The sequence below is a fragment of the Phaseolus vulgaris genome, chromosome 2 (genome assembly GCF_000499845.2).
Source record: "Phaseolus vulgaris cultivar G19833 chromosome 2, P. vulgaris v2.0, whole genome shotgun sequence".
Lineage (NCBI taxonomy): Eukaryota > Viridiplantae > Streptophyta > Magnoliopsida > Fabales > Fabaceae > Phaseolus > Phaseolus vulgaris.
Window position 1 is genome coordinate 31,338,342 of NC_023758.2, and position 26,566 is coordinate 31,364,907.

General features: G+C 35.2%; 2 protein-coding genes, 1 long non-coding RNA gene and 2 other non-coding genes across 5 annotated transcripts; 3 read left to right on the forward strand and 2 right to left on the reverse strand.

Moving 5' to 3' along the window:
• Positions 1 to 7,060: 7,060 nt before the first annotated feature.
• Positions 7,061 to 8,074, forward strand: LOC137809362 (uncharacterized). The gene has a single exon (XM_068610485.1). It carries the CDS (start codon positions 7,061 to 7,063, stop codon positions 8,072 to 8,074), a length of 1,014 nt encoding a protein of 337 aa, XP_068466586.1.
• A 9,590-nt stretch (positions 8,075 to 17,664) lies between these two features.
• TRNAA-AGC (transfer RNA alanine (anticodon AGC)) lies at positions 17,665 to 17,737 on the forward strand. Its single transcript has one exon. It is a non-coding gene; the product is annotated as a tRNA-Ala (tRNA).
• Positions 17,738 to 20,642: 2,905 nt separating this feature from the next.
• Positions 20,643 to 20,715, forward strand: TRNAA-AGC (transfer RNA alanine (anticodon AGC)). The gene has a single exon. It is a non-coding gene; the product is annotated as a tRNA-Ala (tRNA).
• Positions 20,716 to 21,210: 495 nt separating this feature from the next.
• On the reverse strand, positions 21,211 to 23,039 carry LOC137811434 (phosphoglycerate mutase-like protein AT74H). Its single transcript, XM_068613192.1, has 5 exons — positions 22,237 to 23,039; positions 22,027 to 22,146; positions 21,730 to 21,943; positions 21,549 to 21,629; positions 21,211 to 21,478 (listed from the first exon to the last, which is right to left on the reverse strand). Exons 1-5 carry the CDS (start codon positions 22,757 to 22,759, stop codon positions 21,391 to 21,393), a joined length of 1,026 nt encoding a protein of 341 aa, XP_068469293.1. The 5' UTR covers positions 22,760 to 23,039; the 3' UTR covers positions 21,211 to 21,390.
• Positions 23,040 to 25,492: 2,453 nt separating this feature from the next.
• LOC137809692 (uncharacterized) lies at positions 25,493 to 26,392 on the reverse strand. The gene is made up of 2 exons (XR_011080798.1): positions 25,858 to 26,392; positions 25,493 to 25,693 (listed from the first exon to the last, which is right to left on the reverse strand). It is a non-coding gene; the product is annotated as an uncharacterized lncRNA (long non-coding RNA).
• Positions 26,393 to 26,566: the final 174 nt, after the last annotated feature.

Genomic DNA, 26,566 nt, shown 5'->3' on the forward strand with positions numbered 1-26,566 from the left:
ATTGTCTTTATCTTCTTTCCACCTCTCATATCGATACTTTCAATATAACTGGTTCACTTGAAATATCTTCTTTACCACATTAATTCTGGGTCAGTGTGAGAGGACATGCAAGTTGTAATTAATTTCCAGATAAGATCATTAATTCATCTGATTCTTTCACTACCAATTTTTATCCTCTCACCAAGAAATTTGTCATTACTGTTGCCCCTCTTATCGCTATCTTCCTTTTCTCTTTATTCAACCATTTACCATTTTTTCTTCCTTTTAGCAAAAAGAAAGAATTCTGTAGTTGTAGCATCTTAAATATCATAATGTTAGTTTGGACTTGGCTTTTCTGGAGAATCACACTTCCGTGTACAACATCTAAGGAGATTACTTTATTCAAACTCTTTGAAGACTATTCCAGAATAGAGAGGACCATGAATACCCATTAACTACCACTCCATGATATGATATGACATCTTTTACATCAATCCCTGCTTTCAAATTAAATTTCTACTTATATAATTAATAAATTATCATTCCAAATATTTTTACTCTGAAAAAAATCATTAACCAATAATAGCATGCAATACAAACGAGTGAACTACCATTTTAGTATTTTAAATATTATATTAGTCTCTAAAACTAAAAAAAAAAACTAAGCAAATTTATTTAAAAAATTAAAAGTTTGTGACATTAACAACAAAAACATGTAGCAAAAGACTAAAATAATAGTAACAAATAATTAAACTAAAAAGCAATATAAAAGTAGGTGACCCCTCTGGTAATAAATGGTAGGTTGGATGGGTGCCCATGACTTAAGCTAATTTGTGTATGCGTTAAAACATGTTTCAGAAGTGCAAGTAGCGTTAAATTTTAGGTACAAATAGATTGATGGCGAGTGAAGAAGTTGACTTACCAACAAAACCCGTGAACGCATCAATATTACTTTTTGGCCATTTTCAACGACATAGTTATCAGACTTCATGCCCACCACATTCTTCATACTCACCACTAATATAAAACAATGTTGGTTGTACTGATTGGTATTCGATGAGTCAGTTATATGGTTTTGGTAATTCATCGATCGTCTTAAAACATATTTCAAGGCACTTAATCAATGAGAGGAACAATAGTTATTAAATTTTTTTGAGTCATAATCATGTTACAGATTATGTGGAAAGTATTTTTGAAAAATCAGTTAAATACCAATTAACTAAAAGATATTCTTCATATATACAGTATACCTATGTACCAATATATCTTTGTATGAACCAGGGATCACAGTACACATCGATAACTAACATTCAATCTATCTCAACAAGTATCCATGACCAACGAGAGGTGTAAAGTATATTTTGATCAATTTACAGATATACACTATTTACAAAAAGTACTTACTTGTACCTTTTTCAGGTCAATCCCGACCAAACACCAACAATTAAGAAAGAAGACTAAAAAAAAAGGAACAAAGAGATCACCAACCTATGAGGCTCGGACACTTCTTCTTAAATGGTGTATCCTTGTCGGACACACGTATCCGTGTTGACACTCATACGACACTCGTAGGATACTTATCGGTGAAGTGTTCAATTCAAAAAAATATTTGTTAGATTTTTTAAAATTCTAGCACGGTTAAATACAATAACTTTCTAAAAACTCAAATTTATACAAATTTATTGTAAAATTTTTTATTATGATTATAAAAATAAGAACAAATTCTTTTGAACCATCATGAAAAATATCTTCCTGCTCCCAAAAGAATCTAGAACATACTTTTGCATATAAATATTTATTTTCAATTTATATAATTCAAAATTATATAATATATAGATTCGTGTTTCCGTATCCTACATTTTAGAGATTAGACATATCTCTATGTCCGTATCCGTGTCGTGTCAGTGTCTATATCCATATTTGTGCTACATAGTCACCAACACCTCAACCATTATACCATCAGTTTTAGATATCTAGAACCACTTTAAATATATATAGCTACACTAGTAAAGATTATTATTCATCTTCATGAGATAACTTTAGAAATAAAAAGTAAATTTTTGATGATAAGCTTTTGAGTTGATTTGAAGTTGAAAAAAGAGTGGTTGATTGGTGGCATAATGTAGGGGAGAGAGAGAGAGATATGATTGAGGGAGATGGGCATATGAAGGAGGCAGAATGGGCTGGAAACATTGGAAGGAGGAGAAGAAGAGTTTAGGCGAATGTGCATTGCTTTTGTTTTGTTTAGTTTGGTTTGGAGCAGCAGTCACTGAGGAGGCACCAGACAGACAGGCAATGGCATGAGCAACGCCAAACTCTCCCTATTCCTAATCTCCTCTGACATCGTGTCTGATGCAGCCACGACACTCTTGGTCCACATTCACTGTTCCTCAATGCCAAAATTAAATTAATCACACTCCAACTTTTACTAATCTCACATTCACCATTTCTCTCTCTACCCTCCTTCTTCTCAATCTTTACTTTTCCCCTCATTTATACATGTCATGTTTCAATTAAGAAAATGATGGTTGCTTAGAACAAGGAGATAAGTCACAAAAAGTTAAAGAAGAATTAGAAATCAAAGTTAGAAACTAACAAGACACCATAAACATGTGGAAAGAAAAAGAAAAACAAGATAAAGACAGAAAATACGGGAAGAAAAATCAGGATATCAAATGGATTAATAATAACTTGCTAAATTAACCTGTAAAATAAGTATATTTTACTTAAAATTTTAATAGGAGATAAAACATTATATAAATTAAACTTTACTAATTAATCATGATATGATTGTTCTATGTACATGTTATTTGGTGATTGGGGTGAGATACCGAAACAAATAGAGTGGACATTTGATTTCTGATCTTGACAAGTGTTATCACGGTTACATAAATGAAATTATATATTTTAATATAAGAAAAGACAACAACATAATACTTGTGTTTGTGAGTTGGAAATTAATTGTAAATAATTGACTTGTTTTGACTCTAAAAAAAGTGTTGTTAGAAACTTAGGGTAGCATAGCAGTAGGGCAGCCAAGTGGAAGCATGTGAAGATGGAAAGTAGCAGCCTTTAATACTTTATTTGCCACTAATTACGTGGCTACATTTAATTATTTTGATTCTCTCTTAGTTGTGATTAATGCCAAGTGAATTAGGTTATTGGAGCCAAAACCTTGAGTTTACCTATCAGAAATTGCCTGCCACTAGCTAAAGTAAAGAAAAGGGGCCTGTGTTAGTGAGAACTAAATTCCATACACCAAAACTTCTCACTCACATCTTTCTGTGCCTCTTCAGTTTAGTCATCACAATTCAAAAAATTAAGGCTAGGAGACACTTAACACCAACTTGCACACATCTTCTATATACCACAAATACATGCAACTTGGTTATGAGCCGTCACTATTTTCTTTTTCCTCGCTCTTAATTTCACATGTGAGACCACGTTTCATGATTGCTGAGGAACACAGAATGCTTCAATTTTTAAAGGAAAACAAAATAGACAAACCAAGGTGCTGTGCGCTGAATGCAGGAAAGGACCACGTATGTACATGCACTTTCTCCCTTCTCCTCTTTTTTAATCATGTATTTCCAACACTAATCATGTACCACGGTGTTGCAATTCCACGAAAACGTAACTATTATTTTAATCCCATTCTAATTACACTCTTTAACTTTCTCATGTCGATTTAAAAGTATAATTTTGTTTTATTTACTATTATTTTGTTTTTTTTTAAAGTATAATCTATTACCCATATTAATTTGGTAGAATAGAAAAAGAAAATGAGCATGGCCACTGCATATTTAGAAAATTTAAAAATTACTATTATTCTTTTAGTGTGATTCATTTATCTTCTGATTTTGGTTTTCTCAGTCTTCAGGTCTCGAGGTTTTCCAGTCAATCCTTCTGTTTCCGTTAAATGATTATGGAAAAATTTGTAAAGATACTCTGACGTTCAAGTTATTATCAGTCAAATCTGCATGTGTGAAAGTTGAAAAGTTACACATAATGTTTGACGATCTCTACTATTTATACATTTTAATTAGATCATTACTATCATAAGCTCGTAGAATCTAAAAGAAAGTTAAATTATATCATAATCATGTTTCGTAGATAAATTAGTTTAATATTAAATCATCAACGTTTGTAGGATTTTATTTTAATTAAAAAAGATTAGGAAGTTGTCAACTATTCGACCATTCAGTCATCCGATAATAGAACAAATATGTTTAAATATGTGTTGATAATATGAATTCTCATAAAAATAATGTTCAAAAGACATTGTATAGACCTAGTGACATCTTACACATAATATAAGATTGAATACTAAACGTGCAGAATAATTAAAAGGTTTATTGGAAAAGGGTGGTGTGAAGTAAGGTGATGAGATGATAGATTGAAAAACAAGTACCTAACCCAAAAAAAGTTATTTTCTATAGATTTTAGCTATATATGGTACTAGCTATAAGAAAAAAGGTATATGGTACTACTCGTAACTTCCATGTATCTGAGCTGAGAGCACTGCAATATAACAAATTCAAATAGTTAAGCTTTCGAGCACTGCTGACAATGACACAGCTCCACTCCATCGATCGTATCCCCAATTAGAAAGAATTATAATCCTATGCTATTGTATTCCTATTGCCATAACTAGTGTATTTAATTTAATATTCGTTATAATTTTATCTTCAAAACAAATAAGCAATTTGCATTCGTAAACATGTAATTGTATATAATAACAATAATAATAATTATTCTTACAATTTCTTCGAGACCGAATATTCCTTACCGAATTATTCTGGTCTTCTCTTAAACTCTGATCGTTCTTCTTGGAAGTTCGAGAGGGTGTGGTACTTGTACCGGTCGGCGCCGAACGACCGGGTGGTTTACGTCAATTAAATCTAATTAAATATAATTAAATCCACTACGATTGTTTCGCGTAAAGTGGAAAGCAGTTACAACGACCATTGACTAAGTCGAAGTACATCCTCTGGACCACTCCCCTAATTTTCAGGACACCATCAAGCACGACCCAGAAACCACTAAACATGTCTCTGACCATCAACTGCTTGGCCCACAGGACCAAGGCCCAAGTCAACCTACTAAAAGAGACGTCTGAGGGGGAAAAAAGGTACGTTTTCATACTATCAGAGAATTCTCACTTGGAAACATCGCTGACTTGAGCGTCGGAGCGCAATCGCAGGTACCCCCACCGGCCGACCGAGGCACGCAAAGAAGAAGGAGACTTGAAGAATAGGACAATCAAGAGTGAAGTAGACACCTTGTATCGACGTGGATCAACATTACTCAGTCCCCAATATCCATACAGGTACAATTGGCGCCCACCGTGGGGCCGAGTAATCACTATTCCCAGACCTAGAGGTACCAACACTCGAGGATGGGTTCAACGGCGAACAACAACAATGATACTGCCACGGAAGAACATAGGATGATACTCCAAACCCTCCAGGTTCAGATGCAGGAGTTGCTCCAGAAGGGAGTCACTGATCAACTACGTCAAGACGAAGAGAAGAAGAGACAAGAAGAGGAACGCCAGCGGCATGCGGAAGAGATAGCTCAGCTGAAAGAGCAGAACAAAAGATTGATGGAGAGACTCGAGCAATCTGAGCGTGAAGGACATTCGCGTGCGCCTTCTCCACCACCACATCAGTCAGGAACAAAGACAATAGCCCAAACAGTAGCCCAAACTATGCCTCCCACATCACTCGTTCAGCACACCCATCAGAGTGTGAAGCAGGTAACCCCAAACAGGGTAGCAAACCCGAGAGGCCATCCGTTCACCGATGATATCATAGCCACCCCTCTCCCTGACAAATGGAGAGGCCTAACGATAAATCTTTACGACGGATCCACAGACCCGGACGAACATCTGAATATATTCATAACTCAAATGACCCTTTACACGACTGATCGGACGGTGTGGTGTAAAGTCTTCCCCACCTCTCTCAGGGAAGGCCCCCTCGGATGGTTCTCTGACCTTCCACCCAATTCCATTACAAGCTTCGACGCTTTAGAATTGAAATTCACTACACAGTATGCCACAAGTAGACCTCATCGGACATCCTCCATGTCCCTCCTTAATGTCAAACAAGAAAGGGGAGAATCTTTAAGAACATTTATGGACAGATTTAGCAAAGTGTGTATGAGCATTCGTAACCTTAATCCAGACATAGCCATGCATCATTTGGTCTCAGCCATACTGCCTGGAAGGTTCACTGAAAGTCTTATCAAACGGCCCCCGTGCAATATGGATGAATTAAGAACAAGAGCGACAAAGTTCATGCAGATAGAAGAACACATTGATTATCATCGAAAGACGCATGTTGAAAACACGGACAGGAGCAAAGGGATTCGTCCCCCTATAGTGTCGACCGACCGAGATCGGTATCGCCCCAATAGGGGTCCCCGCTTCCACAACTACACCCCCTTGATTGTACCAAGGGGTAAGGTTCTAGACGAAGCACTACAGATTGAATTGATTCCGGCACTAAAGCAGTCGCAAACCCCTCCCAATGCCGATACCAGTATACGTTACCAGTACCATCGTAACTACGGCTACACGATCGAAGGATGCCAAGCACTGAAAGATAAAATTGAAGAGCTCGTCCAGGCCGGTCATCTCCGCAAGTTCGTGAAAACTACCGTTACTGCATCCAGGTCACCCCAGCGTGATCATGATCCCTGAGAACGTTCGAGACGAAGAGACAACTGAACCTGCGACAATCACTATCGTTCAAACAGAAGGAAAAGAAGCGAAAGTCCGGTTAGACGAACGAAACCTAAAAGTGAAAGTCCTGAGCGTAGGAGTCGAACTAAACAGAAAGTTCGCGCGGTCATCAATACAATCGCTGGACCGGTACCACTCGGCCAGCCCCCTCAAGAGATTAACTACATTGCAGGTGGTTTTGCAGGTGGAGGATGTTCTAATTCAGCAAGGAAGAAACATTTAAGAGCAGTTCAATCCGTTCATTCGACCTCCACACAACGCCGACCGCACATACCACCAATCACTTTCACCGACGATGATTTCACAGCAATTGATCCATCTCAAGATGACCCCATGGTAATAACTGTGGAGATAGATAAATTCGCAATCGCAAAAGTCTTAGTAGATCAAGGTAGCTCGGTCGACATCCTTTACTGGGAAACATTTAAGAAGATGAAGATCCCAGAGGCAGAGATACAACCCTACAACGAACAGATAGTCGGTTTCTCAGGAGAAAGTGTAGATACGAGAGGATTTATCGATTTATACACTATATTCGACGACGACTACCTCAGTAAGACCATCAACATACGATACCTACTCGTCAACGCCAACACATCGTACAATATTTTGCTCGGTCGTCCATCTATCAATAGGCTGAAGGCCATTGTCTCAACCCCTCATTTAGCTATGAAGTTCCCCTCGGTCAATGGAGATATAGCAACCGTACATGTAGATCAGAAGATAGCACGAGAGTGCTATGTAGCTAGCCTGAAGGTGGAGCCAACCCGAAGGCTTTATACCACGTCGGCCGACCGAACCACAGAGCGAAGAGGCCGGTCACCAGAAAGACGTTCTAAAGGAAGAGAATCTAGAAGACACTTAGTCGCTTTAGTTGATATGGATCCTCGGCTGGATGATCCCCGGATGGAAGCAGGGGAAGATCTTCAACCCATATTCCTCCGTGACAAAGATCGCAAGACACACATGGGGACATCTCTCAAGCCGGACGACCGAGAGGTGATCGATAAGACGTTAACAAAAAATGCTGACCTTTTTGCTTGGACCGCTGCAGACATGCCAGGGGTAAAATCAGATGTTATCACCCATCGGTTATCTGTCTATAAAGAGGACAGGCCGATCGCTCAAAAGAAAAGGAAACTAGGTGAAGAACGACGCAAAGCCGCACGGGAGGAAACAGACAAGCTAGTTCAAGCTGGTTTTATTCAGAAGGCCCACTACACAACGTGGTTAGCCAATGTGGTGATGGTAAAAAAGGCGAATGGAAAATGGAGAATGTGTGTAGATTATACAGACCTTAACAAAGCATGCCCAAAGGACTCGTATCCCTTACCTACAATCGACTGACTGGTCGACGGTGCGGTCGGTCATCAAATCCTAAGTTTCCTTAATGCTTATTCGGGTTATAACCAAATACAAATGTACCACCGTGATCGAGAGAAGACCGCATTTAGAACGGATTCCGATAATTTCTTCTATGAAGTCATGCCGTTCGGTCTCAAGAATGCCGGAGCCACATACCAGTGACTTATGGATCACGTGTTCCACGACATGATCGGTCGGAACGTGGAGGTATATGTTGATGACATTGTCGTCAAATCAGATTCTTGCGAGCAACATATTTCTGACTTAAAAGAAGTTTTCCAAGCCTTGCGTCAATACCGCATGCGTTTGAACCCGAAAAAGTGTGTGTTCGGCGTAAAAGGTGGGAAATTCTTGGGCTTCATGCTCACCCATCGAGGCATAGAGGCTAATCCAGAAAAATGCAAGGCAATCACTGAAATGAGAAGTCCCAGCGGACTCAAAGAGATTCAGAGACTAGTCGGTCTTCTTACATCGTTATCTCGATTCGTACCTAAGTTTGCCGAACGAACGAGACCCATTATAAAACTTTTGAAGAAAACGACTAAGTTTGAATGGACAGTTGAATGCGAACAGAATTTCCAACAGCTAAAAACATTTCTGGCATCCCCACTAGTCATCCAGAAACCGAACGCACGAGAGCCCATTGTGGTCTACCTCGTTGTCTCCAATGAAGCAGTGAGTTCCGTTCTAGTACAAGAAATTGAAGCGGAGGAACGACCGGTGTATTTCGTCAGCCAAGTCTTGCACGACGCGGAGACCAGGTACCAAATTGTCGAAAAAGTTGCCTTAGCTTTAGTCATTACCGCACGACGGATGCGGATGTACTTCCAGAATCACAAGGTTATAGTTAAGACTAACTATCCCATTATGAAGATTCTCACCAAGCCTTACCTGGCCGGACGAATGATAGGTTGGGCAGTCGAGCTGTCAGAATTCCATATCGAATACCAACCTAGGGGGGCCATCAAGTCCCAAGCCCTTGTTGACTTCACAGCAGAACTCATTCCCTATCCGACCAAAGAAATGCCCCGGTGGACACTATATGTAGATGGATCATCGAACAGTCGTTCGTCCGGGGCGAGAGTTGTACTTGAAGGACCAAGAGAGATTGTTATCGAACAAGCCATGAAGTTTGAATTTAAAACTACTAATAATCAGGCCGAGTATGAGGCTATAATCACAGGTCTACATCTGGCGATCGAGTTAGAGATAACAAATATAACTTGTAAGAGCGACTCCCGTCTAGTCGTCGGACAACTCACAGGGGAGTATGAGGTAAGGGAAACATTACTTCAACAATATTTTCATTTTGTGAAAAATCTTGTAAGCAGGTTCAAAGAAATCTCGTTCCAACACGTACGGAGGGAAAATAACACTCGGGCGGACGCTCTATCAAGATTGGCTACCCTAAAAAAGAAAGGTGTCCACCGGTCGGTCATACACGTGACCCTTGCTAAACCAAGTGTTGGTACCGAAGAATGCATGGCGACCGACACTCAACCTAACTGGATGACTCCCATAAAACAATATCTTACCGATGGTGTATGCGATCCACACTTGGAGAAAACAATGAAACTACAAGTCGCCCGATACATACTCATTGACCAAGATCTTTACAGGAGAGGGTACTCCCGTCCCCTCCTAAAATGCCCTAGTCCAGAACAAGTCACCTATGTGATGACCGAGTTACACGAAGGGATATGCGGAACCCATTCAAGAGCACGAACTATGTCCGCCAAAATTTTAAGAGCTGAATACTACTGGCCGACCGTGCAGGGAGACTGCACCGAATACGTTCAAAAATGTGTGAAGTGTCAGGAGTTCGACACCTTATCACACCAAAAACCAAAACACCTGCACTACATCCTATCCCCCTGGCCATTTGTAAACCCTAAACCCTAAACCCTAATTGTCTTTAGCCCACACCCCGGGCCCAGGTAATGGAAATATCAAACGATGTCAAGGGTATCATCCGGTTGCACCGACTCTTCCGACTGTATAACGTCATTTCCACGGGACATCTCAGCTACAGGATGGATGGTTTGATCATTCTCTTCGGCCTCCTCATCTCCGAGGGGCATCAGACGGCCATCCACAACATCCATGTTCGAGTCGTACCGCTCATCGTCGGACGACACCCCATGAAAAAAGGCAACCTGTCGAACGCCTTGTCTGAAGGACTGTTCGTTGATGCTTAGCATGAACCCTTGTAGTTGTTCAACTCGGGCAAGGAGAGATTCCTTCTCAGTAGCCAATTTTTCTTGTTCTTTAATAGCTTCGGCTCGTCCGGCCGTCACCTCATTCAGTGTAACCTTCAAGGTCTCTTGCTCTTCCCTAGCCAACCGAGCATCGTTCCGGGCCTCGCCCACAGCCTTCAGAGCATCCTTCAATGAAACAGTCGATTCACTAAGTTGCGACTTCAATTTGGGAATCGACACCGTCTTCACTCTCTTTAACTCATCCCCGATGGCCCTACCCACCACGGTCGCGCGACACTGCAGCTCGACCATTTCTTCAATTAAATCCAAGGTGGGGATGGCTGCTAAGGTATCCTCGTCCTCGGGGCGCAAGTCAAATTGCATGGTAGGGGCCACCCTCACGGACGACCCCAACATACTAGTAGGACTGCCCAATGAAGATCGAGCGTCATTGCGGGGTGCCTTGGCCGGTCGCCCCCTTTTCTTACCTTGAACGGGAGCGGCCACAACTTCGACCGGAACGACCTCCTGCTCGATCGGTCGTGGCACAATCCCAGCGATGGTGGCTATCTTACTTTTGTTTGCCTGCCTTTTCAAACTATTCATGTATTTTTTTCAAACTTGGATCCATGCTCACAACAATATTGAACGACCGAAAGAAGAAGGTGCTCACCATTTAGGTCCGCCCACTGCTTGGACGACCCGTAAAGGGCTATCAGTTCCCGCGTAGGAAGTCTACACAGTAGTTGATTCACAACCATCAAAATTTCTTGGTCGATGGGAGACAAAGATTCCCAAAACCGATGGTCAAGGGAGGTGGGCTTCTCTGTCCAATGGAATGGAAATTTTGTGCTCCCATCGGCGTTATAAAATAGGTCCCGGCCGTCCGGTTCGACAAACACTTTAAAAAAGTAATCCTTAAAGTTCTTATAAGAAGTAGTAAAAGCGGCAAAACGTACATTCCCCGGACGACTAGACAACGACAACCAACCTACCGGGGTACTCGGGTAAGTGTTGTAATAGTATAAAAATGATTCGGCGGTCGGCGTGAGGCCAAATATTTTGCAGATAATTCGAAAGGCTTGTAAAATGGCCCACGAATTAGGGTGCAGCTGGGTCGGTGCAACATTCAAAATCTTAAGAACATTCACAGTGAAGTCATCAAAGGGAAAACTCATATGCAAGTGGGAAAAGAAAGTACTATACACAAAGAAAAAGTCATGAGGAGCATTCTCCCGACCGTGACAGACACGGTCGGTCACACCACATATATCAACACCCAACGCCTCGGTCGAACAATCTGGTGCTAGAAAATTCTTATGGACAGCAAGAAACTCATCTAAGTCGTCCGAAGACTTTATTTTACTAGGGATTTGGAGGACAGACGGATCAACCCAATCATAGCTTGGGCCGTCCGACGACTGACTCGCACCGCTAGAAGCAGTACGGGTCATCGACGAATCTACAACATTCGAAGACTCTATAGAAGAAGGCATGACTAACCTTGAATGAAGAAAATGACACGGGCAACAAACTCAGCACTCGGCTATCGGAACAAGCAATGTAAGACTAAGAGCAAGTGAAATTTAGAAACCCTCAAAAGTTCAAATGAAGCAGTATTTATAGGGTGAGAAGTGAAAGAAGAAAACCCCAACACTCGTCCAGCACCGTCAAATCAAACCCAATCCAACGGCTAAACGCATTCGGCAAATGAAACGACACGCAATCCTCGCCGTTAAAAGCATCACGATGGGACAGCCTCTCGAAATCGCAACCCTGCCATGCGTCACATCTCTGCCACGCATTTAATAATGCCAACTAGCGAGCACCACCCCAAAAGTTTCATGCGTCTTATACGACTCTTCGGTCATCCATGCCCTCGAGCCTGGGGGGCAAGTGTACCGGTTGGCGTCGAACGACCGGGTGGTTTACGTCGATTAAATCTAATTAAATCCACTACGATTGTTTCGCGTGAAGTGGAAAGCAGTTACAACGACCATTGACTAAGTCGAAGCACATCCTCTGGACCACTCCCTGGCCCACAGGACCAAGACCCAAGTCAACCTACTAAAAGAGACGTCTGAGGGGGAAAAAAGGTACGTTTTCATACTATCAGAGAATTCTCACTTGGAAACATTGATGACTTGAGCGTCGGAGCGCAATCGCAGTTACCGAATTATTCTTGTCTTCTCTTAAACTCTGATCGTTCTTCTTGGAAGTTCGAGAGGATGTGGTACCTGTAAAGATACACTCCGACGTTCAAGTTAGATAAAGTTAATTTAAGTGATCTCACTACAAGAAAATCATAAAATAGAAACCAATATTTACAGAGAAAAATAATTAGTTACAATAGTAACTAAATTAGAGACAATTTTAGAAACTAAAAAAAAATAGTTTCTAAATTAGTTTCTATTATTGTGAAATAGTTTCTAAATTGGTATCTAATTAGCTACCAAGGTTTTAACTACCAATTATTTAGATTCTAAATTTGGTAGCAAAAACCTTAGTTACTAATTAGATACCAATTTAGAAACCATTTAACAATAATAGAAACTAATTTAGAAACTAAAAATTTATTTAGTCCTTAAAATGGTCTCTAATTTAGTCACTATAGCAACTAATTATTTTTTGTCTCTAAAATTGGTTTCTATTTCATAATTTTTTTTGTAGTGTCTAGTTCAAATCTCAAAATAACATTAACTTTCACCGTGAGAAACCCCTCTTATTTATACTATTCTAGTAGACTTCATCCGATAAGAAGGATTAAGGCAGACCCCAATGAACATTTGATTACACTTTATAACCCCTAATCGGGATTAACGCTCTTAACTTGTAATGTGACGTGAGTATTGCTTTTCACTGAGAGACCACTAGACCATCTGGGTAACCGACCATTTGGACTTCTAGTTTCCACTGGAGAGAAGCTTTGTTGCTGAGCAACACTTTGAAGAATTCCAGTAAGGTTTTATCGTCTTGAGAGAGCCATGTGATTTCCATTTGCCACTAACTTGCTGATCAATGTTGATTGAAGATCAGACGTGTGACCATGAGTCATCATTTAATATCAAGAGGGACCCATAATCTATTATAGTATCGGATATGTCGGTTAAAAAATACGAATTATTAACATTATCTATATATAAAAAATTATTAAATAAAAATAAATAATATTTAAATATTTATAATTATAAAAATTAATTTTATATCAAATTTAAAAAATAATATTTATAATTATAAAAATTAATTTTATATCAAATTTAAAAAATAATATTTATTTTTATTTTTATTTTTATTTTTATAATTAATATTAAGTACTCTTGATCTAAACAAAAGTGATTCGAATTTTTTCATCATCGTCTTATAATATTTACGTTAAAACAAACACGATGTAAGCAAACGCCTTTAAGTCATAGAAATTTCAAAAACTTTTACCATGTTTAATTGTCATTAGAAGATTTTCATAAGTATATTTGGAGCAAGACAAGAAATACAACAAATATCAACCTTGTATGAAATATGTTTAGGAGAATTGAATTATAACCCAAACATAGATGTGTTTGGGTGAGGATTTCAATTTGATCTAAAGGTTTGCAAACTAAATGTATGTTAGATGTTTTATTTTAAAAATAAGTATATAGTAAAATTTATAATATCATATTTTTTAATTATGTAGAATAATTAATGCATTACTTGTGCACGTTTTGTTTGTGGATGAAAAAAATTAAAAAGTGGAATCTTTTCACGGAGCTAGAGATTGAGCTCGCTAGCTACTAAGCTAGGATTATTGCCCAATTAATTAATATTAGCAGGTTATCACTTTCGAACTCATCATCATTTATTCATTCTAGTTACTTCCAGCCCCCACTTCCCTTTTTTAACTTCAACTCTAATCATATACTACCAAATTTTAATTCGATGTTTAATACTTTACTATGCCGTGATATTTTTTAATTTAGTTACTCTTTTTACTAAATTAGTGTAATTTAATATATTATTTACGGAAACATGCAAAATTTAAATTTTTTAAAATAGATAAATTATTAAGTTCTTACTGAAAATCCAACATAATTTTAACTTTTTAAAAATTAAATCATGTCAAGTTAAAATAATTTTAACTTTTTAAAAACTAAATCATATTAAAGTAATACAATTTTAGTATATTTGAACTGAATTCATGTCAATATAATATAATCTTAGTATAATCAAATTACTTGACACAATTTTATTTTAAAAGATTAAAATTATGTTATTTTAATATTATTTACTTATTTTTTATATTTTTTAATAAATTAACCTTTCAAATTATACTAATTTAATAAAACAGGACCTTTTTATGATATTTCTTTTAATAAGTTTCAATGAGAGTTGAACTATAGATATATATAAAAAAGAAAAATAGGTTGCATATATCTAGTGACATGTCTATAATAATTTAATGTATGGATTACTTTACAACTTTCTATTTTTTTCTATAAAAAAAAAAATATTTCAAAAATATCTTAACTCTTGTGCTATTACCAAATCTCATTACCTAATTACAAACCAACAAACCAAAAGAGCAAAATCCTCCTATAATTAATAATATGGCTTATTTGTGTTTGAAGAAATAAACTTCATATAATGAAGATGGGTAATGCAGTGACTTGAAGCACTGAAATGAAACTGGGTAGTGTGTTATTATTGGATGGACAAGATGCAGGCACATCTGGTCTCCACCTTAGTACAATGTCCTTGTCAGTGATTAGGCATATGTAGTACACTTTTTGTTCTTGGAGAAATATATAATTATATATCAGAAGACATTTCGAAGTGGGAAAAACAACTAACTAATATGTAGCAGTGTGATGCAGTTACTATTGGTATTGATGATGAATGACACTGCAAAGTGGAAACTTATCTACAAGTGTGATTCTGATAGGATAAAGGGTTGAAAAGACAAAAAGCAATAATAGGGTGTTCTTTGAGGCACTTGAAACGGCTCTTGGTTCAGGTTCTGCAGTAAGGTCTCCCATGTCACCATCTTCTATCAACTCTGCAACACTAAATGCTTGCTTTGCTACTCATTTTTGTTTCACTTATTAGATATAGTGTGTAGGTATAAGTATAAGGTGTTTTTAACGTAAATACATATATCAATAAAAACAATTAATGAGTTCAATTAATTTGTTGATTATTTTTTAAATATATTTTTCATGTATTCAGTTTGTCTTTATTATTAATAAATTTTAAAATTCTTTAGTCATTATTTATTAATAAAATAGCAATTATTCATAGTATTCAATAGAGACAAACGAAAAATGAAATTTAATATTGTATAGAACTATATAAAATATTTTTTAAAAGTGATCACCCATCTCTTTAGAATATGTGTTCTTATAATAAGACTAAATGGACGGTATATAATAAGACTAGAAGCTTATCTCTTTGTCTGTTTATACAATTGTTTTATGATATATTTTATTAATATAAATTTCTACGGCGCAGACGATGGGTATCATAGAATATTATAATCTCTTATTTTTTGAGTAAATATTATATATTAACATTATCTTGGAATATATAACTTTTTCATTTTTTTTCTTGTGTATACCTTTTTTAGTAACGACATTGCATCAAAATGTATAAAAAATAAATAATTTTTCAAAAATTGTTACCGTTGGCACAAAATGATTTACTTTTATTCACTTATATTATAGATTTGAGTAGTTGAACAATTTTTTAATGAAAAAAGCAAATAATTATTTTGGTATCGAGTTAAATGATTTTTTATGGCATTGTATTATTATGCAACTGTAAACCAACACCTCTATAAAGTGTGGAACAATAAATTTGTTTTTAAAAAATGTATTCTAAATTACATATTTCAGTAGATTGTTAAATCTGAAATATACAATATATAATATTAATATTATTTGAATTACACAATCTAAAACAAAAAAAAGTATCTTTTATAATATATACTTCATTCAAAAAACATTAGTGCATTATGAATTAATGCATTATGAATGGTATATTGTGAAATATATTATAAACAAAATCCTTTTTCCTCTAATATTTTTTTTAAAATTAAATTTATAAATAATAGAACTGATACATTTTATAATACAATTGAAAGTAACAAAATGTATAAAACATAAAATTGAAAATATAAATTTTATATTTTCAATTCAGTATTTTGGAATACGCAATTAGCCATCACCAACAGCCAACAAACAAAACAATCACGGCCACCAGTTATTTCCATATGGGTAAAGTCGTCATTTAACATTTATATATGGGGGTGTAGAAAGTAGCTCCTTGCATAGATTGACGTGCATGTTTTGCCCAAAACCGCAAAGCACAATGGGAAGCCCAAGCCCACCACTCTTCTGTTCGAATTCATATTTTGGAGAACAAAATTATAGACCAACATCTTATATGATACTTCGTGATAAAAAAAATAGTTATTATTAATTATATAATATGATAAAAGAGAGAGATAAAATAAGATTATAGATGTCTAAAAAATAGATTACAAATATTAAACCCCAACAACCTCAATTTGTTAAAATTAAGTTTATTTTATGTATCAGTTTTAATATTTTTTGAACTAAAGAATATATTTATTTAAAAAATAGTTAATGAAATTCTGATATAAAAGAATCTAGGTTATAATTAAACAATAATATAATATTTTTTAAAATAATTTAGGCTTTTTGCTTTCAAATTTGAGTCAGTCTAGTTATTTAGTTAACTTAAAAATAACACAATTATTATTTTTCATTATGTCATCATTTTAATTCACTAGAAAATTAAATGACAAAATACTCAATTTTTAAAGTTAAAGGATCAAAAGAAAACTAATAGACTTTACGTAAAAAAATTCTGATTATGATGTATAAAGGCCTCGTCCATAGAATTTTTATTTGTTTTATATTGTATTTAATAATAAATTTTAAAAACTATATATAATATATAATTTCTGATTACTATGATCCTACCTAATGTAATTACTTATTTTATAATTCAAAACTTAATGTATTTTTATGAAAAACTTTAGTAACCAATTATTTTAAATGTAAACAAAAATGTGTTTACTATCAGTTTAATACCTTGAGATACGAAGCACTGCAAATAAAAAAAAAAACTTTTTTATGTAATTTACATATACTAAAAAGTATGAATATTAATTTGAATAAATTTGTTGGAGTCCAATATAGATTATTTTTCAAAATCTAATTTATTAATACATGTAAATTCATTTCCTAACACTTTGTCAAGAAATAAGATTCCATCAAGTAAACATTAATTTCCAAGAATAAATATATTTAATGATGTGACCCAGAATATATTATTTTAGTAGTAGTATATTATACAAATAAATTCATCATGGTTGGGGATGTAGCTCAGATGGTAGAGCGCTCGCTTAGCATGCGAGAGGTACGGGGATCGATACCCCGCATCTCCACTTTTGTTTTAGGAACAGGATTTTTATTTTATTTTATTGTTTATTAAATGAATAATGTTTGTAACTACATGACAACATAAGAATTATATCATTTAATGAATAAAATTATTTCAAGAGAAATTCAGATTTATTGTCATATTAATTAGTTTTCATATTTGTTTCAAATTGATTTCTTATTATTTGGATGAAATTCCGAAAATGGGATCAAATTGATTTTTTTTTAAAAAAAAAATAAAGAAATAACAATCTAAGCATAACTATTATAATGATAAAAAATAGTTAGAAAATATTTTTGATTATAATTATTTTTTGAGAAAGGTCAAAAAAAATAAAATATATATATATTATGAATTAATTCAATTTTTTAATGTTTTTGTAATATGCAAAGAATAGGACAATTAGTCCAAATAAAAAATATCACATATTTTACTAAAAAGACCTTTTAAAAAATGAAATAAAAGGAAATATGACAAGTATATTTATAGTTTGCACACTCTTTTATTTGACCTACTTTTTTTCTCTTGTTTTTATCGAAAATGAGTTGCAATCGTCTGAGATAGATGAATGAGCTATTTAGGTGAGTTGAACTCTTCGTTTAAAGATTGTTTAGCTTTGATGATGAAGATCGAGTGATGATCAAATTAGTAAGAACTTAGAGAGATATAATAATATTTAAGTGAATATATGAGATTGACTGTATATTCCCTGAAGAATAAATCTATATTTATAGGTTTTTGGGTCTTGTGAAATTTCCAACAAGTTGGTTACAAAATATTGGGGTGATTAGTATGTTATCAAATATTACTAAGGTGATATGACATAATGAAATTTGGAGCAAAACCTATTAAGAGATGCGATTGGGAAGAACCATACATGTTGGTTGATGTGGGACCAAAATTATAGCTTGGATGAAGTCATCTAGTTAGACACCCAATCATTTCAACTTTGCGTGTAAGAAAATGAGTTCGTAGATTAACCTTCCTTTTATTTAGTATGCTGCAACATAAATATACTTTTGTCTAATTATCTTTCCATTCATTTCATTCAACACTTTACTGGCCTCTTCGGGAGTAGAGAAAGCAACAAAATCACAACCCTTGCTACATCCAAGAGTATCAAGGATTACTTTAGAAGATGTTGTTGTTCCAAACACATAAATAAAAACATTTGGATTTCTCATGTACTTCTTTCATGACCACATCACTATTTATAGGATCATAGGTATTAAAGAGTCGCTTAAGGTCTTCCTCAATGTATGTTTCAAAAAAGCTTTTCACGTACACATTAGTGAACTTTGGTGATCCATTAATGAAGTCCTTTCCTGACTTCGAACAAAAAGCCCAACATAAACCTTTGTTTATCATTTATTAAGATGTCATTCCATATTTTGTTAGCATTTTGAGCATACTCATCATTGTCAAACTTCATAAATTCATACCCTTTAGATTGACCATTGTGATCAGCTGCCACCTTACTACATAACACAAATCCAAATGCAGAAAAAAAGTGTCAAGCAGTACCTTATTATCTATTAATGTGTCCAGGTTCTTAGGGAACACATTTGCATATGCACTTTTCTTGATGATGATATCACGTTGAGAAAACATAATACAAATGGGTTTTCCATTCAGGGGAGTGAACTTCAAATGTTTCATGGCAATAGCCGCATCTTGAGCATTGGCAAAATTGACATATGCATAGCCAACCGAGGATCCCCTAGTCTAATCCTTGCAAACCATAATCAAAATCACTTGAGCCACTAAACATATTAGACAACTAACTCTATCACATTGGTGTGGAGATCCCCGACATATAAAGAGACACTACTAAATTGCGCACCATTCATTACTGTGGTTGGAACCACCAAAGGAGCATAAATCGTCGTGACCATTATTTTTTTACCAAAACTCAGTCCTCCTCAAAACACACCAGAATACTTGTTAGAAAAGGAGATCAGGATTTTTTTGTTTGTTTTGATTTTAGAGTATTGGTCCTTGCAAAGGGAACACGAGTACCAAGCGGTGTGCTCTATGTTGGTGTGAGTGTGTTTGGATGCATGAGTGGTTTGGTCTTGCTGTAGTGTGACAAATTGTTAATTAAAAGAGTTTTATCCGGATCTCATGGTAGGTGTCAATTGTTCTGACCTTAGGTTCATTGAGATAACATAGTCATGGTTAATCATCGTATTTGAGATAGTATTCGCTTTTGAACTTAGAGCTCCATTACATTTTTATCCTTAAAAAAATTCTAAAAAAGTTAAAGAAGGAAGATGTGTCTAAATTGTCCTTCATTCAACTTTTCCTTAATATCCACCATGTTTGAATAAATAGTCGTGATTGATTTTACTTTACAAAAAGTTTTAATGCTAAGTTGAAGTTGTTGAATTATTGAGCATTTGAAGTAAAGCTTTAGTTAACGGTTTGTAAAGAGCCACTCACAGGTGAGCACGGTGAGGAGAGAAGAGAAGATTTACTTTAAGAAATTGATTTTTGCAAAAGCTTAATTCCAAGGCATTTCAGTCATTTCACGACTTATAAAATAGTAAGTGCAACTGTGCAATTTTTCCACATATTTGTCAGGTCATGTACTTCTTTTTTTAAGGTCAATGGAGAATTCTTAACGAGAAAGCTTTTTCTACAATATTTTTGTTAAATTATATGCTTGATTTAATCCCCAACAGTTTTTCTGAAAGGTTAAGTGAATAAAATAAATATAAATTTCACTCGAGTATATGTCATTCTCTCTTTTATTTTTGAATGTAGAGAGTATGCGCAAAAGTATATATTATACATTAACATTCTGATGAAATCATGATAATTTGTTTGACTTAATACTGTTTCAATTTTTAATCCTATTAGAACATAAACTAAAGCTATGTAAAATAATTTACAATTCATTGGCATATGGGGATGTAGCTCAGATGGTAGAGCGCTCGCTTAGCATGCGAGAGGTACGGGGATCGATACCCCGCATCTCCAAATTTTTTTTCTTTTTCCCATATTTTTATTCCTCTTTTTTTTACTGTGATCATTTTATGACTTGAAGATAAGATAGCAGAACTAACCATTTTGTCACTACGATGTATTTTGATCTTTTATTTTTTCTGCCATTAGCGGAATAAATCAATCATCCAACGATGATGTCTTGTTTGGTTAAAGGCTTATTATAGCGCATTTGCTACCACGATATCACGATATCAGTGTCTAAATGCAACAAAAAGGAAGATAATGTGTTAAAAGAACTATATCCCGTAATTGTGTACAAGAGAGGAACGTGTTAGATTGTACAAGATCAGATTTTAGTTATTTTTTGATAAATCTGATTTATATTTTGGAAATGACTATGGATACATTAAACATTCTGGTTTTATGCAGGGACTAAACGAATGAGTAAAATTAGTTCAGGGCCAAGGGGAAATTTAGATTAGAAGGATATATGAAGTAGTGGAGATTTGTGTGAGGTAGAATAGAGACTCGTAGAATTCTTCATTTTTCTATTGTTAAATTCTCGGGTACAAACTTCTCTACTAGTTAGCTAGCTACAGCACTGAACTCTTCGTCCTCATAATTGAACTATTATATATGCTTTGGGGTTTGTGGCCTTTGCACTGAATTTGAAGTTGCTACAAGTTCTTGATCAGCTCCGTGTTCACACTAGCATGTTTCTTCACTGAGGTGGGGAAAGAAGGAATTCACCATTGGACAATCGTAATTCAGATCAGCAGGTCTTGCAATTTTATGCCTTCATGTATATCAAACACCTCTTAGATCAAGAAACTCATAGACTAAAGTGATAGGATCATGATTCTTACCACTCTTGATCAATCAACATTTCATCAGTCAATCCAAACCCTCTCAGCTCCTCTTCATCATGATGCATCAGTAAGCTATACCTGTTTATGCGCATTTGTTTTAGACCACATCGATTATCCCAACCACCCATAACATATATTTCCTCGCATTTCTTAAAGTAAACAAAATGAATGAATCTACCTTCCACCATAACCCTTTTCCATGACAAGCATATTTCCATTGCCCATATTGTTGAGACCCTCGAACTGTTGAACCGTCCACTTGTACCACCTCATGAGGAACACTCGAAGTGTTAGACCGTGAGACACGATGACCAAGTTCATCTCTGTTTTCTTCTCCCCAGGTGGCTGATACCGTCCAATATTAATATCTGTTCTCAATGTCTCTCTGAATCCTTCAACCACAAGTATAAAACTCTGCATCAGTACTTAACATCATAACTTTGACTCCCGAAGAACATATACGGATTAATATTACCCGTGATTCTATCATACACATCAGCCGCGGATTCTCCATCAGGAAATCGGTAGAAGAAACGGCCATAAAGCTGCCGTAGTGCCTTTTCCACTCGCATCTTTTCTCTGTTTTGAAAATTCCCTTTTGAATCACCCAAACAATCAGTGAAATGAAGTGGGCAAAACACAGAGGAGAAAAGTAGCGAGTAGTTTAGCTAATAGTAGTACCTACCAAAGTCTTGTTCTCGAATGCGAGGCTCTTCTCTGAAGCCAGCGATTCTTGAACGTTGAAAGGGACGAGCGAGGTGCTGCAAGGTTTGAAGGGTCCTTTGATATGGCGACACGTAGAAGTAAACCTGCCAGTGTTGGCCTTGTTCTTTCTCAATCATTTGTTTTATCCTATTGCCACATGCCTCGGCTTGGTCCCTCCCTTTCCGAGTGAGGGATATCTTTGGATCAGGTATTCTTGTGTAGACGCTCTCATCCACGTTTCCTTCGCTCTCTCCATGCCTAACAAGGATTATCCTTCGAGGCCTGGGTGGAACAGCCACACTGGAAGCTGCAACAGAAGGGTTGCTCTGAGGAAGAAGCTTCTCTGAAACTCTGCCCTGCCCATTCAGCTGGAAGGGCTCTGTTTGGCTGTGGCAGCATTGGATTGGCGAGAACGTGCTTTTTCTGGAATTTGGTTTTGTATTAAGGCCTTTTGGTTGAGACAAGGGGAGAGAAGCTGAGTATGGGAAAGGTATCACTGCCATGCTCACGATTTGGTGGGTGATGATGATGGTAAATTTATTAGAACCACGTAAAATATAAAAGAAGAAAAAAATTCTATGTTCCAACTGCACATCCTCTCATTTTTCTTGAATTCCTTTGCTGTGTAACTTGGTATTCACCTACCATAAATGTGATTACTCTCGAGCAATAACAGCCTCAGGTGTGTGTAGAGTGTTTGCGGTGGAGATGAAAGTATGTGTACTGTTATGGATGATAGTGAGACATAGTCCCAGTTCTGACAGATCCTCACCATTGCATGACAAATGGCAACATACCATGTTGCCATGTTTTAGGAGAAGGGAAAACTTGTCGGGTTTCTTTTGGGTTTTGGGCCATCTTATTATGCAGAGTCATACTGCAAAAGTTTAGGGTGTTTCTTCCTGCACCCAACATTTTATTCTATGACCCACTATTCTTCATGTATACAGATACACTAGAATAACTTAGGATATAAATATTTGTCAATTACTTTAGTACCACTCAATTTCAGTTTGAAAAGACTAAAATGCCCCCTAAATAAAATATATTCCGGTTTTTAGAATATGCTTCTGGATTATTTTTCTGGAATAAATTTTTTTATTACAGATTTCCATGGGATTTTGATTTTTTTTCCTTTTATTTCTGGAATACACTAATCTCTATTTTTTTAAATGTATTATGTTCTATTTTTTATTTTTTTTCAGAACACAATAATTTCTTATGAATTTACTTTTTTTGAAATGTATTATTTTTCATGTTGGATTTTGATTTCCAGAGTGTAGGGGATTTTAAAAAATTTAAAACTATGTAGGATGAAGGTTCATAAAGATTAGGTGTAGGAGGAGTTTGCCTAAATATTTTGTGGCAATTTCTTTCTGCACCCAATCCATTGTGATTGACACTCGACGAACATTTTAAAATTCAATTGTACCCTTGTCATGTTTATTTTGAAAAGGCTTGTAGGGTGTGTTGATGCCCTCATATCTTCGCGCAACAATGGAGGACCTTCACGCTCTTGGCTTCATCTTTGTTCAAGGGGTCCTTCCACTCAAAACTACGTTGCCGGAGAAATGTCAACCAAGATGCGAGGATGCGAACGATCGTGCGAGAGATGGTGTTGGGTGCGAGAATGGTAGAAACGAACTTGGGTGTGTGATTGGTTGTAGAAATCACTAAACCCTAATTTCCTTTTTATTAAGAGTAATTCGGTACTTTCACAAATACAATTGGATGCTTGTTCGGTAAAAAATGCACCGTAGAAGCCTTCTTTAAAAGTAGGAAGAAAAGTATTAGGAACACATATTTTTGGAGGGGAGTTTTTTCCACCACCCTACATTTTTCTTCCTGCATGCCTACATTCTTCAAAATACTGAAAACATCTTTTCACGGTTTTGGATGATTTTAAAATAGGGGTTTCGTAAGTAAAGGTTATTTTCAGAATATGAAATCTGAACAACAAAAAATCATTCCTAGAATACCCTTTCCAGAACACATTTTTTATTTCCAGATTGATAAATCCATAATTAATAAAATATATTCCAGAAAATATGTTTTGAAAATATTCTGGAAAGAGCAATCTGGAAGTTATTTTTAAAAGGACTAAAATAGTCTTCTTTGAAAATGATGGGGGTGCAGGAAGAAAAATTTTAGGGTGCATGAAGAAACAGCCTCTTTTGGAGAAGCCAAGGCCCAAGCCTTTTTCAAAATATCTATACAACATTACCTTTAAGTTTACTCAAATTAAAAAATCGTTTAAAATAATATATGTATGAAATAAAAATAGCAAACAAAATATTAGTTATGAAAAAAAGTTAAGAGTTTATTTTATTGTGTCACTGTAATTTGTCAAATTAATACAAGCCTATTCTGCATCCCATTTTTTTTACAACTGGAAAATAAAACCACTATTAAATTGGCAGTTGAAATGGTAGGAACGAATGAATGAAAAATATTGGAAAAGTCTTAATCTTTATCACTTTACTTTTTCTAGAGCTTTAGTCCTTTTTTTAAAGTTTAAAATAGATAAATTGAAAGAGAAATATTATGATCTGGCCAATTAATTTTTTTAACTCTTAAAAATATTTTTTTACTATTTTTTAAAATCAATAGTAATTCAATAAATAATATTAAAATAAATTAAATATTTTATTTTGAAATGTATTCATCTGACTATAATAGTAGTTGCCCCAACTTATATATATCCTGAAGTTTTCTTTAAAAGAAAAAAAAAGTAACAAATATAATTCTACAAAAATTCTAAGAGAATAGAAGGATAATTAAAAAATTGAACTCTTATTTTCCAATTAAAATTTATGTGGTTTAATTTTAATGCCGACTTCTATCATGGGGCTACTAAGATAAATTTATAATTTTACTGAAATAATAAACAAACACCTAAAGTTTTACCCTTATGTTGTCCATTAGATAAAATAATTACATCGATCATGCGACCACAAAAAATTAACATGAAAGAACTTTTCAAGTTAAGAAGTTATAAAATTATAAAAAAAATAACTCTAATAAAATATATAATTTATATATATTTGAAGATATTTATTTGTTATAAATTTTAATTATAATATAATTTATATATATATATATATATATATATATATATAACATATTCATTTTAAATTTGACTTGTATAAAATAAATGTTTTTCTTATACAACTACATATATTTTTGCCTTTCTTTTTAGCATCAAAGTAGAAAACTAGACTTTTAAACAAAAAAAATGAAATGATAAATTTCGAATTATATAATAGTTATTTGACAAAAGAACAAAAACAAATATTTTGAAAAACCTATTTCAAAATTCACTATAAGCCTTAGAAGATTGTTGGATTAGGAATAAACAAGGTCCACATATATCCAATCTGAAACCACAACAATGAAGTTATTTGGAGTCCTCCTCCTTCAGTAGGTTTCCAGTTTCTCTGAAATCAAAATGCAAGAATAAGATACATGATTATACCGTATTAAGAATATAAGTATCGAATATTAAATCTGACTTGAACATCGAAATACTTTTCACAGAAATCATCGGAGTCTGAACTTTACGAAAACTGAGAGGTAAAGCACTGAGAAAAAAGGAAAATACCCGTTTTAAGAGGAAGGAAAAAACAGCAAACTGGTAGACTGAAGAGTAGTTTCAATAGTTCTCTTAGTTCCAATCTCATTCTAGAACCTGAAATTAATATTGTTTCAGTCCATATTTCTTTCATATTGGATACATATTTGTGTTGTCTGTTAAAGCTGTGCATGGAGCAAATTGAAGAAGTTGCAAAGCTTTTTCTTGGTCCTCCTCGTCTTCATCCATGAACTGATTTGCAAGAAGGCTCGTTTGTATTCGTTAGGGACAGAATCTATCTTGGCAGAGGAAGCTTGGTTGGCTATGACGTTTTGTCGTTTTCCATTGCTCTGCTGTAACGCTCAAACCACTATGCATGCATGCATAGCCTTGTGGGGCCCTCTCCTTTTAGCCTTATTTTCTGTCTGTTACCCTAACACCTTTAAAGCCTTCATCCTTAATTCAACCAAAAAATAATAATTAGCAATAAAAATACACTCAGATGGACCAACAAGGATAACTGCAACATCCTTGGACAAACACGGACCATCTTTATAAAACTCTCAGTTTCAGCTGCAAAAGAAAGACCTTAAATCCATTGTAATGTCATTTTCGATGGAGACATCTTTTGCTACAGAAAAATAAATATAAAAATATACCTATAATAACGAGTGGATAGATATGAAGAGAAAGATCAGAACAAGTCAAAGTTAGTGTAAGGATGTGGACCACTTCCTCG

Coding starts and splice junctions, on each gene's coding strand:
- LOC137809362 (XM_068610485.1), top strand. CDS start 7,061: ATGGTAATAACTGTGGAGATAGATAAATTCGCAATCGCAAAAGTCTTA.
- LOC137811434 (XM_068613192.1), bottom strand. CDS start 22,759: ATGGCAGTGATACCTTTCCCATACTCAGCTTCTCTCCCCTTGTCTCAA. Junction 21,944..22,026: donor TGTGTATGATAGAATCACGG/GTAATATTAATC, acceptor TTGTGGTTGAAG/GATTCAGAGAGACATTGAGA. Junction 21,630..21,729: donor GAAAAGGGTTATGGTGGAAG/GTAGATTCATTC, acceptor GCGCATAAACAG/GTATAGCTTACTGATGCATC.